This window comes from Carlito syrichta, unplaced genomic scaffold, assembly GCF_000164805.1.
Source record: "Carlito syrichta isolate Samal-C Ts95f unplaced genomic scaffold, Tarsius_syrichta-2.0.1 Scaffold308147, whole genome shotgun sequence".
NCBI classification, from domain to species: Eukaryota; Metazoa; Chordata; class Mammalia; order Primates; family Tarsiidae; genus Carlito; species Carlito syrichta.
In genome coordinates, this window is record NW_007252243.1 from 343,724 (window position 1) to 361,548 (window position 17,825).

General features: G+C 34.1%; 1 protein-coding gene across 1 annotated transcript in view; it reads left to right on the forward strand.

Annotated features, from left to right (window-relative positions):
* LOC103267481 (neuron navigator 3-like) overlaps positions 1-17,825 on the forward strand; it is a 120,235-nt gene that overhangs the window by 83,411 nt on the left and 18,999 nt on the right. The window contains exons 4-5 of the mRNA XM_021716064.1: positions 6,430-6,498; positions 9,959-10,098. Coding sequence (XP_021571739.1) covers positions 6,430-6,498; positions 9,959-10,098 — 209 coding nt within the window. The remainder of the gene's footprint in view (positions 1-6,429; positions 6,499-9,958; positions 10,099-17,825) is intronic.

Below are 17,825 nucleotides of genomic sequence, written 5' to 3' on the forward strand. Positions count from 1 at the left end.
ATTGCTGTCACTTACTAAGTATACAGTAATGACTAGTTTATTTCTGTTCTGTCCTTTAATATACTTCAGATAATTCCATTCTTGAAACAATTTCTCTTGCTTAGAAGATGAAGATATCTCATAACACAGTTTGTTAATATCACCCAGTGAGTCAATCACGCAATTATTTAGTTATTGAACATATACCAACCCTATGATAGGGACTGAAAATTCAAAAGTGAATATAATTCCTGCTCTGGGGAACAACATGATCTGTTCAGACGACAGACAGACCCTTAACCTTACCAATTACCATATCATCTAGATAGAATATTTAAGAGATATTGAAGAGATATTTAGAAAAGAGATTCTTAAGTTTAAAATAGAGGATTGAGTGTGGAGTCTAAAAAATAGATTTTCTATAAAGGAAAGGGAGGAATTGATTAGCTGATATCTGAAATTATAATTTTGAAAATGTTTATGTTCGCAGCATAAAATTTTTGGGGTGAAAACAGTGAGTGAACCTGTACTTGGGAAGTAGGCATAGTAACTGGAGATGTGGCTCTTGTGTCAGGAAAACTAGGCAAAATGAGGATTTCTATAAGAAGGGGACTGTTGACATCTATAGCAGTAGGTGTGATGGAAGGGGAATACTAAGAAGAGGCATGGCTTGAGATGCTTAGATTATGCTGTTTGAACTGGGAAACAACAGGTTTTCTGCCTTCATTTGTGGATATTCTGTAGAGCACAGCTTCTCTGATTTTATTATGCATTGGAATCACCTGGGAATTCTGTTAAAATGAAGATTCAAATTCAGCAGGTCTGGGATGGTATCTGAGATTCCATTTTTCTGACAAGTTCTAGGTGAGGTCACTGTTGTTGGTCTATAGACCACATTTTAGATATGGAGGCTATAGTGATTAGTAAAAATGGGTAACCACAATTCAGAACCTGTTTACTTTGAGAAGCTTTATTTCCTTATAATAAATGGATATTATAATTTCACATGGGGATTTACACTGAAGCCAAATTAGGAAGTTCTGAAAGTTTGGATTCTGAGTATTTTAAACAGCAAATGAATTCCATATTTTTTTGAAAAAAAAAAGGCTATATATTTCCTCTTTTTTGCTTCCACATTCAAGAAAAATAAAAAGCATACCCATGATAGCCCACTTTACTAGAAAGATGGTCAGATAGTTCTTTTAGTAGGACCCAGAGTGAGTCTCAAAATATTTATTTCTTTTGTGCTTCTGTTACTGACATTTTTTGCCCACCCGTAAGCTGTCTCACTGGACAGCATTTCAGAAAATAATAAAACTATGCAATCTTCAACCAGATGCCTAATAATCCCTAGTTTAGTGGTTTTCTGACTCTGGTTTTTACCCCACTGACCTCAAAGCTGTGTCTACATGTTCTCAGTGTCTGTTTTACTAATAGACTGCAAGTTAGCTGTGCCTAATTACTTGCTTTGTTACTAATATGTTGTGAACTTGAAACTTGGGGAATGGTGTTACAAGCACTGTGGGGGGAAAATGCTTTTGTGCTGTCTGAGGAGACAGAGAAAAATGTTAAGAAAAATAAAAGGAACTATTAAGAAACAAAGAGTTTGAATTAGAGCAAACCAATAATGAAAGAAATGGGTAATGATTGATCATGTGAGGCTTTGGAAGAAAAAAAAAATTGAATGAAAGGAAGAAATATCGAGACTGATGATTTCATATTTCTGTCCACTCTAGATTACCAGTGATTTTAAAGGCTAAAGTAATAACTTTTTTTTAGAACATTGTCAGTGTTCAACTAAGCCTCCCTTACTCTCTTCCTGTCTTCTTTTCAGGTGAGCAGATAGAAACAGGGTAAAGTAATAAACATCTAAATGTAGTTGCTAAGGACATAAAAACAAGTTGCCCCCAAAACTATAGTTAGAACTAGCATTTAACACAATTCTAATTAAATATAGGGGGGGGTGGGAGGGGTTCAAAAATTTTTACACATTTTAAGTATGACATTTTCTCAAAGGATGGCATTAATCAAACGCATGTTAGCATCACCATGTGATAGGCAAGATAGCCAATGGCAGAAGCACAATTGAGTGAATGTTATACTACACAATGCTACTGTAATTCAATTCAACTTAGAAAAGTAATACACAGATAACATCTCTTAAAATATGTACACTTTTTTGTCACCCCCCCGTATATACACATGCTCACATATACATGTATATATATAAAGTATCTTGAAGATTATACAATCTTATTGAAATATTAGTTATTAGGCCTAACTTGATTATTTGCTCATTGGGCTTCCTATGGAAGCTAAAGAGCCAGTCAAAGGATAAAGAAGTTGATCTTTCAGGGAGTCTATTCTTCTTGGTCTACAAACATTTGAGGGTGGTAAAGACTTATGTAGTGACAGACCAGTAATTTTTGATTAGGCAGCTATTAGAAATGCAATTGCTACAACAAAGTCTGTTACTTCCTAGAATCATGAAAAATAAAAGATCATAGAATTTATAAGACTAATCATTTAATTGGTGAAATAATATTTTCCTTATTCTTAGTACTAGAAAATAGACTCAGAATGATGATACTGCCCTATAAATAAACATACCAAAAGAAATACTAATTCTTTTTGCTATGCTAAGCATTTTTTGGCAGTTATGTTTAACAGTGCAATTGCTTTCTAGAGGATAATAATAATAATAATTGATAAGAATAGTTCTTATTCTACCTTTAATTTTTTAGCATACTTAATTCCATTCAAATTCTTATGGGCCCATCCATCAAATTCAACCATTATCAACTCACAGTTTACCTTTGTAAAATTTATACCACACTATTCCAAGGCCCTAATTCAATTATTGATTACTTTGAATTAATTATACAGCCCCATTTTATTAAAAATTACAAATATATCTCTGTAAGATAAAGCTTTTTTTTTGCATATCCACAATTCAAAATAATCACACTTTTAAAATATCAATTATTTTATTTCACTTAACATTTGGGTATTAAAACTTCCTCAGTTTTCTCCCATAAATGTTTAACAGTTGTGTGTTTGAATTAGAATCCAAATAAGCTTACATACATTACGATTGGTTTTTAAGTTCTTACATTACTATATATGTTTTCCTTCTATAATTTTTCTTGCTATTTATTTTAAAGAAATTGGATTAGTTGTCAGGTAGAATGCTCTATTGTCTGTATTTTTATTATAGTGTTTCTAAAATACAGATATTTGAAATATTGTCTCTATTGTCCAGTCAATAATTCTATTAATGATACACTTTCTGTTATAACATTTATGCTAATGATTTGGTGACATATGACATTTATGTTTTCACAATTTACTAGTTTTCTCTTTTAATATAAGAAAGTTGATAAACTCTCAATAACTATGATAGTCTTGGTACATTTGATTAAATCAAGGAAACTCTAGGAATTTATTTCCTAAAAATGATCTCAAAGCATTCGTAGTCATTTAATTTTATAAATCTGAACACAATGTTTCAAGTATAATTTCAAGGATATATGTAAAATTTTGCATGAGCTTGGTATAATTTAAAACAGTCCTTGAAAAAATGGATAGAATTTGGCATGATAAACACAGGTAGGGAGTATTCCCATAGGAATTATAGAAGGCAGAGAAAAAAAGATGAGTACAAATGAGATACAAATTTATCTTGGCTAGAAAATGTATTAGGCAAAGATAGTGGAAGATGAAGATGGAAACAATATAAGAATATTTTGTAGAGGTCCTTGAATGTCATAATTTACTTTGAATCTCACTAATCAGCTGCATGTTTTAAGAAATTTATTGTTTCTTCTTGGACTTTTCTTCCTTCACCTATAATTTCACTTCTCTGTTTAAGAAAAACAATGATACCAGGAGTCAAGCCTAGATACATTTTGTAGTCCTTTCTGGTTCTCATGTTCTATTCAGAAGAATGAATTAGATAAGCAGCACAACCCTTGACTTCCTCTAGGCCAGAGGTGTTATGGGAAGTTTTGAAGGCTTGAGTTACTGTGATACATGTGGGAGAGAACTGAAAGAAACAAGAGATGCCAATAGATTTGTAGAGGTTGAATCAGCATGACTAGGTATTGATTACTTATCTGTAGTATTTGAAAGAGAAAAGGAAAGAAGCAACTCTTAAGTTTCAAGTCTACACAATTAAAGAAAACTATGGTCTTGCGAATAAAAGTAAAGAACTGATTAAGACTTTGGGAACAAAAGAAGCAAGATAGAGAGTTTGGTGTGGTGAGCTTGAAGATTATGTAAATAGAAAAGTCTTTTATTCAGTTGATATTGGTGAATGGGAGTATGAACAGAAATTAATTAGTTGAAATCATAGCAGAAAATAAATCACTAAGTAAATAATACATAAAAGTGTTTGAGGGGAAAGAATGTAGTCTTGGGGCCAATATTATGCCTTTAAGAGATGAAGAAAGAAGAAGACCCAGGAAAGGAAAAAGAAAATGGACAAGAATGATGGTGGACAAATCAGGTGAGCATATTGGAATGACAGACTATGAAAGGGAGAGATCAACATGGCCAAATACAAAGACTAAAGAACATAGAACTGAAGACAATGATTGTATTCTTCAAGCTAACAACTGCACAAGTTCAAGGGAAGTAGGACAAAAGCCAAGTTTCAAGGATTTAAAGAAAAGGATTAGGCATAAAAACACAGGCAGGAAATAGAGTGTTCTTACATAATAAATCAACAAATATGCATGGATCACAAACCAGACTGATTTTGGCCAAATTACTGACTGGACTTTGTAGTGGTTGTTTTTCCAGTTCTATTGTAAGAATTATATTATGACACTTCTTTAAAATCATGGAGGAAAAAGCAGTAAGGTGGCTTCTACTCAATGAAAGAATGTATAATTCCTACAATAGAACTGAAAGTACATTCTTTCATTGTCATCTCTATTGCTAATATTTGTGTTCAATTTAGAGAGTATAGGATAGACACAGTGGTAAACATTTATGTAGTTTCTTTACTCTTGTATTGACAAGTAGGCTGAGCAGTTCACAAAATATATATATTTTTCATTTGTGTCCTTTTTTCAAATTTAATTTTTAAATTGCTATCTCACTGCATTGAGACAGTTTGATTGTTTTATTGTAAGTTACTCTGTGATATTATTATTGCTGAGATAGTTTGGACCACTGTTGCCAGTTATCTCAGTGCCCAATGTAGTTAGAAAACAAAACACATTGTATGAAAACAACAATATATCACATGCCAAATGTGAAAAACAAGTGCTCTGTGAGCCTGAAAAGTCACCTCCATATAAGGATGTAGTCCCCTCCAGCCAGACTGTTTTAAGATTTTTAAGCTCCTACCACAGGGCATCTCAGTGTGGTAAGAGTTGACTTAGGAAATACATTTTCATCCTAAGTAATTCTTTCCTTGTCTAAAGTACCCTCTGGTTGTCAGTGAAGCAATCGAATCAACTGCAGTAGGGCTCTCTGTGACCTCATCCTGATTCCAATACCCCCAGGCTGTTCTTGTTTCCTTGGAGACCTTGGGGGCTGTACATGTACAGCAACTGGGTTCAGGTTGAGTCATGATTCACCTGAGAAGTGAAGAAACTCAGGTATCAACCCATGGCCGTTACATGTCCTGGCTCTAGCAATATTCTTTAGAACACAGCGATTCCAGAACTCTTAAGTAACTCAATTTAAGTTTAGTTTAATGTACAAATTTGCATTTTGTTTATAAAGCATTGCTTCTCTAAACTTGGTTTAAAAATGTTTTCTTGTGAGTCACTGAACAAATATTTTTATTTAAAAAATCATTTAGAAATGTAATTCAAAAATGCCCAGAAGTTGTCATTAGTATTTACATTTGTTTTTGAATATTCAATGTCTCTTTATTTTTGTATACATCTTTCTTTTGACAAAATGTCTTTTATTGTTCACTTTCTTGAAAAATTCTATTACGAGAAACCAGCAACAGCCTACTAGGTGGAAACCACATTATTTAGCCACTTGGCTTTCAAAATAATATTTAGAAAAAAAGCAAATTAGAAGAGTTTATGAAAGAAACTAATGACTTTCATCTCATATTCTTCTTCATTCTACTCTTTTGAAGGAAAAAAAATCTTTCAATCATGTCATTTACAAAGATTGAAATTTTTAATAGGATGCAATAATACTATTAAAAAATATCCAGACTATCACAAGCCATAATTTTAAAGTCAATGATGACACATTTTATTACAAGGGGTCCACTGCATTATTTCATAGTGCATTCATAATCAAAGATCATGCTGTATATGTTGCATTGCCATAATTTTCTAATTAATTTGTTCTTTATACATGTTTATATGTGTTCCAATTGCATTTCATTAACTCATAGTTTTCTTGTAAGTTTGTGCTTTCTTTCCATGTTCAAAGAATCTCTTTAATTCAATTTCTCTGTTTCTTCTCATACAGTCTGGCAGCCAGATATGCACCTCAGTCTAATCACAGTGGAATTGCAACCAGTCAGAAAAAGCCTACTAGGTCAGTTAATATTCTCTAATTTATTGCTTCTTAGTGATATTCAAGTAAATACCCAGTGATATTTTGTCCTTTCTAAATTCTTTTAAAATGACACACTTCTGAATGAGAAGTTTAGAGCACTGAATTTGTCCTAGCAGATTTCCATACATAGTTTAAGGGAAGAGCATGTTTGTGTTAGATCATTAAATGGATTTAGCTTCTTCTATTTTAGTTGCACATAGTGCTGTGACTGAGTCTAGGTTTTAGGCTTAGAACAAGTAAAAAAAGAAGAAGAAAAAAAAAAAATTCTGAAGGCCTCATTTTTTCCAGGTCACATCATCTGGAAGTTATACAAAAAGATTGTAATTGATTTTTGAGTTGGGCATGCATTGATAATTGCATATTTTAAAACAGAATTGAGAAACATTGGCAGATTTTGGTGGGGATATTAGTACCAGGCCAGTCTGGACTGTTTTTCTATCTATCATATTTTGAATTTTTACTTCTTTATAACAAATGTATTTTAAAGACAATCTGTTATAATCAATGGCAGCTCATTACATACTCTTTGGAGATTGATGTATAAAAAGTGTTGAAAGCGTTTGATTCTTAAAAAATGATAAGTTTGCGGAAGGCATGGTGGTAATAGCATTGGGCAGCTGAAGGAAGCCACAGCAAAAGTGTTTTACACCTCTGATTAGTATTGATTCTTGTGCCATTTCGTTCACTGGGGAAGTATCCAGGGGTGATTTTTTAGTCATCGTGCTATTCATAAATTGTATTATGCAATGCTTGACCACAAGGACTGCTTCTGATGCTTTGACTTGAGGTAGGTGCCTTTCCCCTTGCCTTGGCTTTCTAAGTTATATTCATTTCCATAGAAAACAAAATAATCCTAGAGAGACACATTTAAAGGTATTTAACAAAAAATTAGAATAAGTTATATAAATTGGGATGTGTAAGGAACAGTGACCTGCTGTGTATAATGAACAGTTTTTATTATTCCTTCTAAAACTTGGGCATGTAAAATGTATTTCTAACACTTTGTTTTAATAGTGAGTGTCTCTCTCTCCCCGCTCCCGCCCCCTTCATCTCATTTCCTTTTTTATTACTTTGATGAATGATCTGGAGCTTCTCTGGCTACCCATCAAATTAGGGTAATGAGGAGAACAAACGTATTTTTTAAATTTGTTCTTCTGAGGACTGAAAATCACTTGGCTTCATGGTTCATAGTAAAGATTAAAATGTCTTTTAATTGCTTTTTAGAAACAGGTCAACTTTCATTGCAAGCAGGGCAAGTTTTGTGACAAAATTTGTTTGTACATGTGAGTTTGGAATGAACTTTCTCAGTCTATGGCTATATCAACAGAAATGGTTCTCAGACTTATTATGATTGGGACATTTGACCAAATTAATTAGTTGAGTTATTTCTGCAGAGTGCAGTCACTGGCACTGCAAATTCCTAGTGTCTGTGGTTATTGTGCTATACTTACAATCCCTTGTAGATTCATTTGAGCAAAAGTTAAATGCTGGAATCATTTGGAAAATGATCCTAATCTTGTGTATGGTACCACAGCTAATTAGTAACATAGCTGAAGGGACTATTTATTAGACATATGTATTTAAACTCTAAAACACAGTCAACATTTTGAAACTATTAACTGCTCCAAGAAATCATCACATTTGTTTTTAAGCTGGTTTTTACTTTTTCCTAATGTCCATTCCATTTTGCAATGCGTGTTATTGTTAATAAAGTATATTTTCTAAGGTTTGATTATGTTCTAAAAATTTGTGGGAGTAATATAGTCAAGTAGTATTATAACGGTGAGATAAAATTTGATTATTGTAACAACTGGATTGTTAAATTTTGATACATTGGGCACCAGTATAAAATATGTCAAAATATTTTATTTAAAATTGTTATAAAAGGACACTGTGAAAACATTTAGTATTGTATTTGTAAATTCTGGATTTTTTTTTTCTTTTCAAATAGAAATTTTTAGAGTAGTACACAATGGCATTCACATGGTGGCAGCAAATATTGCTAAAAGTATTGGCAACCTTTAATATCATGTTTTCTAACTGGATGTTAGAGTGTCAATATTAGTTCTCAATTTCTATTTTTTAATTTGGGAATTGAGATCATTATGCCTATACAATATATATTAGTAGTATAAAACCAAAATCTAGTTATTTCACATTTTAGGCCCAATTGAAATAATTGAGAATTGAAGTTTTAACGTGGAAATTGCTTAAACAGTAAAATAAATAATCCAAGTGATATTTAAGTATAATTTAAATAAAATATCAGTAGGTCATAACCTCCTGTTCAGCTGCCCCTAATTATAAGATAGCATGTATACATTTTCTCATGCCCTATACTTTATATGCAAAGAGTGGCTGAAGCTATGGTCACTGAAGATATATTTTAAACAGTCATTCAGCTAACAGTGATTTTCTTCTTCTGAGAACTGCATCTTTTCTTATAATATTTCCTTTGTAGTCAGTTGGCCACACTTGTGAGATAACCACCTAAAGTCTAGGTGCTTATTTTTGGCAAGATAATGAAAAAAATTCTTAGTGAGTCTGACCATCAAGTATAATTTAATTCATGACCTGGGTCCCAGCACCATGTTTTAGTTAGAGTAGCTAGCTGGTTTAGGTATTCAACAGGCATTTGCTGTTTTCAACTTTTTAGTAACTTTATCCTTGTTATTAATAGATAGACAGCCTTACTTAAGATGCAGCTACCTTTGAGAAAACAAATACTCCATATTTTGGCAAGAACAGTTTAACAACTATAAATAACTAATTAGCATGCTGAAAACGTAACAAAGTTATTTTTTCACTCACTTTTCATGTAATTGTGACAGTAATTTAAGTCAAAATTTTATACATCAGGGATGAGGTAAGTGTGACTTTTTTTTTTTGAGTTGGAGTGTCACCACTCTGTCACACAGATTGGCGTGCAGTGGCATGCTCCCGGCCACCGCAGCCTCCACCTGCTGGACTCCGGCGATACTTCCGCCTCAGCTTTCCAAGTAGCTGGAACTACAGGTGCATGCTACCATACCCGGCTAATTTTTTGATTTATTGTGGCGATGTCTCACCAAGTTGCCCAGGCAGGTCTCGAACCCACGGGCTCAAGCAGTCCACTCACCTCAGCCTCCCAAAACGCAGGATTATAGGCTGAGCCACCAAGTCCGGCTAGTGTGATTTTTAGTTAAAGATTATTTTAATTATTCTACATTATTCTTCTTTGAGGACATGCTTACTGAATGATGAAGCAAGATGGTTTTAAAGATTTCCAACATTGTGTTTAACTATTTATTTTTTGTCACTTGAATCACCATGTCTGCCAAATAGATTTCAGAACATGATATATTGTAATTTTCCCATTGACTCTTCCCTGCTCAGAATCCCTTGCTCCCTCCCTTTTTTTAATACACAAAATGATGTAATTTTTCTTATACTATTTCAGGCTTCCAGGGCCCTCTAGGGTGCCAGCTGCAGGCAGCAGCAGCAAGGTCCAGGGAGCCTCTAATTTAAATAGGAGAAGTCAGAGCTTTAACAGCATTGACAAAAACAAGCCTCCAAATTATGCAAACGGAAATGAAAAAGGTAAGTGTTCATCTGTTGCATCATCATGAGCACAAGTCTGATATGAGTCTTGTGAATTACATGCCAAATATAATATTTGATCAGTGTAACAGATTTTGGGATGAAAATTTGTTATCAGTGGCATTTCCTAGTGTTTCCTAACTACCCCCCTCCTGAATTACAGCTTTCTTATATAAAAAACATTTTAAGGAAATAGGCTCATGTATTTTAGTGTAGTTAATTATATATCCAAGTATAAAATCTGTTTCTCAAAAATCCCAAATGCATATAAATCACATTTTCTTAGACCTTTTTTAATGAAACTATATCAGGAAATCATAAAGTTATATTGAATTTCTTGGGATCCTTAGCTCAAGTTAAAGTATGTGCCGTAAGTGTTGAGGGCAGGTATGGTTGGAGCATCAAATGTTGGAACATAATTATGATAGACATTTATCTTTGCAAGCAGCAAGTCCAGGAAATAGTGTAACCTCAGTTTTCTCCTGAAGACAAATTATACATATTTGCTTTGTTCTCTTGAAATAGTACCTAATATAAATATCAAGTTATAAAATCATTAGGAAGGAAGGACAGTTTGTAGGATTCTGTGTTAAAGTCATTTTGTAAATGAACTATATGCTACACAGTTCTCTGTGATGTGCAAAGTGTACCTTTAAAGAAGTGTTGCCTTCATGCCTGTCACTGTGTAGTAAGAATGAATGTCAGAGGAGAGGGTGTGGAGGGTGTACTTGAACCATGAGGAAATTGAGATCTTATGCTTTTACAAGTAGTGTCGTGGTTGGTGGGACTAGGGTGTTTTGCTGGATTTTGAGGAAATCTTTCCAAATCAATAGAACCTCAAACTTCTCTTCATAGTATTGGGCTCTACATAAAACAACACATGGCATTAAAAAGTATCACAGATGTTTAGTGAGTAGACACCTGAAAAACTGGGGTTGATTAAGTCTACCAAGTAGGAAGATTTTTGCTCAGATGAGATAATTGCAAATTGTTTTAGATAGGCAAATGATTAGACAACTTTCTCTTACTTGGATATGAATTGACAGGTGTGACCTATGATTTAACATTCTCCCTTTCCAACTAAAGTAAAAGTAAACAGATTGTAAACCGCTGAGGGCAGAGCTGTGTGGCTGTATATTTTGATCCCTACAACATCCCCAGCTCTTGAGTCAAGGGGGAAAAAAAGGAAAGAAAAGTCTGTATTTGGAATTTAGGAGTTTGTACAATGACCATTTGTGGACCTAACCCTGAATTGTACCCCACATCTTTAAGATAAAAATAAAAAATAAAATAAAATAAAATCCTAAGAAATATTCTGAAGATTACACTCTTCCTGGGGAGATGGGAGATGACGGTTCTGTATCATAAAATCATTTCCCCTCGTTTTGTGACTTCTCTAGAAAGTATTAGACAGCTTCAGGATAATGCTTCTTGTATATGCTATAAAATGTCTAGGGGCAGCTAACAGACTTAGAAAGAGATGTGTTGAATGGAGTACCAAAGTGTCCAGTTAAGTTGCATATTATCATAGTTATATAATATTTTTGCAAGAAATTACTAATAACTTTGGCAAAGAGACTTAGAAATACTTTAGATAAACGAACACTTTTATATCATAATGTATCTATTTTTTTCTAGAATGTGAAATAGTCTATTTCTGATGTCTAAAAGTAAATATCCAAAGATAGAGAAACATTAATACATTTTCATGGCCACTCACTGCAAACATACCTTTCCTATGTATACCTGAAAAGTAGAACAAAATTAGAAAGTAGTAATATTTATAATAACCACAAGGTGGAGACAGATGTCATGTAATGTGCAGGCCTTGATCCTAAGCCAGATTTCCTTAAGGTATGTTTCTACAACGAAAGACAAGAGTTTTCATGGTGAGTTAATCATTACTTGTAATCCCAACTCATTAAAATTCCAAAACATTTGAAATGTGTGCTCTCACACTCAAACAAATTTATAATATATAAAACGTAGGCATTAAATATCTATACACAGTCAATAGTAACTTAAGCTTAAATGGCTTCATGTGATAGTACATTCATCTGGAATTTGTATTACGTGCAATGTGGCATTTGCTATTAAACGCGGAGTTACATTATGTCAATGCATACAATATCAATATTTCTTTTTTTAATTTTTAATTTTAAATATGTGGGGTACAATTCAGGGTTAGGTATACAAATGTTCTTATGCAGGTACCCTTGTTGATGAGGTATGCCCCCTCTCCCCTGGCAGTTTCCCACAGTGCTTCTAAATTAATCATTGTGTATACTATTTTAGCTTTTCAAAGTATTTTCTCAAAGGATAAGAGCAAATAAAACAGTAATAAATACTATATATAAAATAATTTATAATTTTATTCTGTATTCAAATGGTACATTTTTCAATAAAGATGTTTATTTTTTGACATAAAAATTTATAGTGCTAGCCTAACACATAAAATATAAGATCTACTGACAAGGTGATCTCTGTCACCAACTAGTTTGCATACGTATCTTGGGTGTGACCCAGCCAATATGGAAATTAAGAAAGAACTTTCAAAGTTCGCAGTATTATAATGACAGAACTAAGAAAGTACTAATATGAATGTTCTTAGTCTGATTGCTATGTTTTCAGTTTTTAAAAATTGGAACATTTAAATTAATAAATAAAGAATTTATTTGAAGAATTATCCAATTATCTGTAATGTGTTCTTTGAATGCTTCTAAGTAGAAATATATTTTCTGCATTCTTTAATAAGTCTGGGGTGATGAGTTATATAAATCAATTCAGAAATCTCTAGAATTTGTAATAGATAGTCAAGGTTTATTCACAATTAAAACAACTTCACTTTTCTATTTAAGAAAAACATACTGTTGAAAGCACAGCAACTTTTCATGTGTATGATTTGTAAAACAAATTAGTTTATTTGAAAATGATGTGACATTTAATGAAAGAAAATCAGTAGAAAATCACAAACTACACTTCAAAAGATACATCTAACATCATTTTAATAATAATGGAATTCAAAAAATGTGTTCATTTTACCATTTCACCAAATGAATTAAAATATCAGTGCACATTGTAATAGATTATCACTTGCAGAGAAGGCTGAAATAGAAATGTTACAATAGAATGCAATGCCATCCCACCGTTATGTTGAAGTGGAATGTGGAAACAATTTTCTCAGAACAAGTAGTGAAATGAAAATAGCATCATTTGTAAAGCATTTCTTTTGAGAGTCCTTCAGTTTCTTCTCCTGATGACCTGCCATTTGGAAACTGACAGTGAATAATGCCTCTGACTCCAGTATTTATCATCGTGGCCACGCACCCTATGAGAGTACTCCAGATACATGTGCTAAAGAGAACCAAGTACCTATTCATCAAGTCTCGAGGAAACCATGCCATTGTTCATTTAACATATACTTTGCATGCCTGAAACAAATCATCTTAAGAAAACATTCTTGTTTTACAAAATCTGTGTCATAAATTTGAAAGAAAGTGCTAAATTGCTTAATATTACCAGAAATGCAAAAATGTCTAGCTTTATTTGGAATCCAGTTTCTGAATTATAAAATCTATGAATATGTATTGTTTGATAGAGTTCATTAGTAAAGTTCCTTAGAAGGGATGTGTTTTTCCAGGTTGCTAAGAAATATGCCACTACCATCTTTTTTGCTGTTTCTCATATGAGATTCTTATATTGTGCCTGTATATTTACTGAAGAGTAGGGTTTCTTTCTCTTCTCCTTAGGAACTTTAATTTTATTTACACTCAACATAGCAATAGTAAGATTGATGGAAACGATTGAGCAATATTTTAATTCAACATTATAATGCTGTAAGAGTTAATGAGAATTTTACATTAGTCATAAAATTTAGATGGCTCATTGTCATCTGAAACATAGATTCTAGCTTTTAAGCTTTTTCTTAATTTTACTTTGAAATTGCTATAAAGTCAAGGGACTGTTTTATTTTCTTTTCAAGTCAATAAATGTGTTTTAGTTATTATACTCATATTACTTTACTGGTGATTTATTTTTTCCTCTTTTAATTTTTATTTAATATCGTGGGGTACAATTCAGGGCGAGGTATACAAATATTCACCATGCAGGTACCCTTATCAATGAGGTGTGCCCCCTACTGGCGATTTAATTGTGTTTGCCACGACTTTTTGCTTTATTACTTTAAAACACAGTGTCAACATCACAATTTCAGGAATCATAGGGATCTCTTCATGAGTTACCATAATTAGGTACATATGTCAGGTGATGTGACTAGGTAGACTTGGGTGTATATGTTGTTTGTGCATACATGCACACACATGTTGGTGTGCCCACAAATAATATATGCCTGGATGTAAAGGACATTGTTTTAAAACTGCCTGGTGAAAGGAAGTTTCCCTGAATGGCACAACACCCACAAAGTGGCACTGAAACATTGCAGAGGATACAATAGAAGCACTTGCAGCACGGACAGCTCCTCAGGATCACTTACAAAACACCATGCCATGGTTTTTGTTGAGTCGCTGCAAAATCGACAACCGCATTACACAAGCAATCATTTATACAAGGCAGTGTGATGAGATGCACAAGGAGATACTTAATCATAAGATTTAGATGGTTCATTGTCATCTAAAACATAGATTCTAGCTTTTAAGCTTTTTCTTCATTTTACTTTGAAATTACTATAAAGTCAAAGGACTGACTTAAAAATAAGCCAATGCAAATATGTTTTAGCTATTATACTCATATTACTTTACTGGTGATTTAATTATGTGTTTTGCCATGACTTTTTGCTTTATTATGTTAAAATACAGTGTCAACAAGACATCTGGGGTTAGATCTTACATTTTTTTAATCTTTCAAAAGAATCAAAGGCATTTTGGGATGTTACTGTGAAATGAGAATCTAAATTAATTATTTACCAAAGTGACTTCAATGGCCTTATTGCTTCATTATCTCCCTCCCCTCCACAATGGTCTGTGAGGCGTAGGGTGTCCTGTGTAGGCAGGGGCCATCTATATCTCAAGCAAAATGCCTGCTATGCAGAGAACACTTTTTTAAAAATGGGGGTATTGTCATCATTATTGTCACTTGATTTATTTCCAAGTTGAAAACTAGTTTGCTTTCATCTGAGCAAAATCCTATTCACTGAGGAAAAAGAAATATACAGATTAGGGTTGGTCCCTATGTCCTTTCTAGGTCAATATCACTGTTGGCAACACAGTGCCAAGCTCTAAAGCCAACTGAGTGTTCATTCAGAAATGTCCCTCCTTAAACCTTCCATGTGCCTATTGTGACCACCACATTTGCCTCAATGTACTAACTTGAGAGCTAGGTTGACCTTGTTCCCAAGTCATCATATTATTTGCTACCTAAGATAACTAGACATTCACTCTGTGAATGTAGATGTTTTGTTGGCATTAACTAATATCTATTCTCATATAAACTCAGAGGAATGGGTGCAGGTAGGATGCCAAAAGAAATAGCATGTAATTGGCTGAGTAGAGAGTGCCACGTGTGATATTCTCTCATTTATATTCTGCTCACTTAAGAAGGAAAGCAAGGAGCTACCCAATTAACTTCACTGTCTGACAAACATGTGACTTTCTGAAGAGCCATACCAGCAGAATTTCTGGGCATGCAGCAAAAACATGGAAAGAAAAGATAGTGAAAGCCTTTCAAGTGTTTGAGCCAGATAAACCTGAGTTCCAATTTTGATTTTGTCTTTTCTAAAAGTTCTATTACATGTGTGAAGGAGGACAAGTTACTTTCTCTTAGATTCCATGTCCCCATTTCTAACAAAGAGAAATGATAAGTATATTGCAAATTATTGTGGGTTTAAATGAGATACCCTGTATGAAAAGTTTATAAAGCACTTGGAATAAAGTAAGCAGTAGATGAATAATATTTGGTAATGGTGGAGTTGGTGATGGTAGATGTGGAGGTATAGAAAGACAAAGCAGAAGAGGGGAAGTGGAAGAAAATTGCTACTTGAATATTAGAGACAAGAGGCAGGGCTAGAAGGAGAGATAGTCAGTGAAATGCAAGACACAAATCCATTTCAGGAATGCCTTTTAATATATGCATTGGGTATCTGTTATTTTTTCCATACCAAGATTAATTCATTGTCAGAAGCTGAGTATCAACTTTCAGAAGTATATCATTGGGACCAGACTGCTTATTACTGAATATGTGAATGACAGACACAAAAATGTGTGGATACACCCCTACTCTGTTGAAGCTACAGATGCTGCCATTTTAGCTGCTATTGTGCAACCTGTATTGTGAGGAATCCAGAGAGACTCGTATTATTCCATTGCCTTCCTGATGTGCAACAACCTGTGATTTGCCCTCTTAATGAAATCTGAAGCACCTCATTGCTGTTGTATAGAGACAGGCTGGGGACAGATTTAGAGAAGGGTCTGATATGGTCTGATAAGTGTGTACTCGACAGGATGATTTTTACAGCTGTTGCTGTGACCATTACTGTGGGTCAGATGTGAATGACATATTTGGAGTCTCTCTCTTTTCATTTTTGTGTGCAGTGATGTTGAAATTCCTCTTCTGTGCTTGAATTTCTATAGCAATCTATCTGACTAATTTTCTCAGCTTGTTTTATCTTTTTTAAGGAAGGAACACCCTCTCCTACATTCCTTGTGCACCAGACACTTAAAAAGCATCTTCACTTGTTTTTCCCTACCCCTCCTTTCATCCCACCAAAGCTCCCAAGCACACTGGGATAGGAGTTCTCTCCCTGACTTCTTACCCTAGTTGTGGAGAGATAGCAGATACACACTAGATATGTGGCTAAAATGATAGGAAAAAGGACACTAGGAACACCAGATGGGCTTGCTTTGTGTTTAGCGATTCTTTGTCACAAACTGCTAAACATCCAGGTATGCTCAGCGCTGACCACGGTTCTGAAATTTCAGAGTGAAAAATGCTAATCCTGCACAGCTGTGAAACATTTAATGAATTCAGGCAATTTGGTTTCTGTCATAAGAAACAACCCTGCTGAAAATGTCAACAGTTTTCACAATCTGTGAGTCTGTTCCACCCTTGCAACTGAAAACATGGTCTGTGACCAGCAGCACTGACGTCATCAAGAAGTTTTTTTAGAAATGCAGAACCGCAGGGCTCACTGCAGACCTGTGGTATCACCCTGTGCATTTAGTAGGAAGCCCAGGTGACCCACATGCACACTAAAGTGTGAGATCTTCTGTGTGAAACACTTAGAATGCTTGACCATTATAGAGCTTGGGCTTTAGAGTGACATCGTGTGGAATCAAATCCTGGCTCCACCATGCATTCCTCACTATCTCTGCATCATTGAATGAGGTGTTTAGGCTCACCAAGCTTTGGTTTCCACAAATGTGAGTTGGAAATATGAGCCCTTGCCACCTCATTGAGTTGTGCATATGACATAGACAATAAGCAAAATATTTAAATCCATTCATAGAAAGTGAATGGTTTGAATAATTGAAAGCTTTGAAGTTTGTTGGATTTGTCTCAAATCAGTGTACATACCTATTGTTTTTTAAAAATCTTGTTGTTTGTATATGAACCTAATGAATTTGCATAAATATTACAAACATGTCCGGGCTCGGTGGCTCAGCCTGTAACCTCTCGCTTGGGGAGGCTGAGGTGAGTGGATTGCCTGAGCCCACGGGTTTGAGACCCGCCTGGGCAACTTGGTGAGACCTCATCTTACAATAAATCAAAAATTA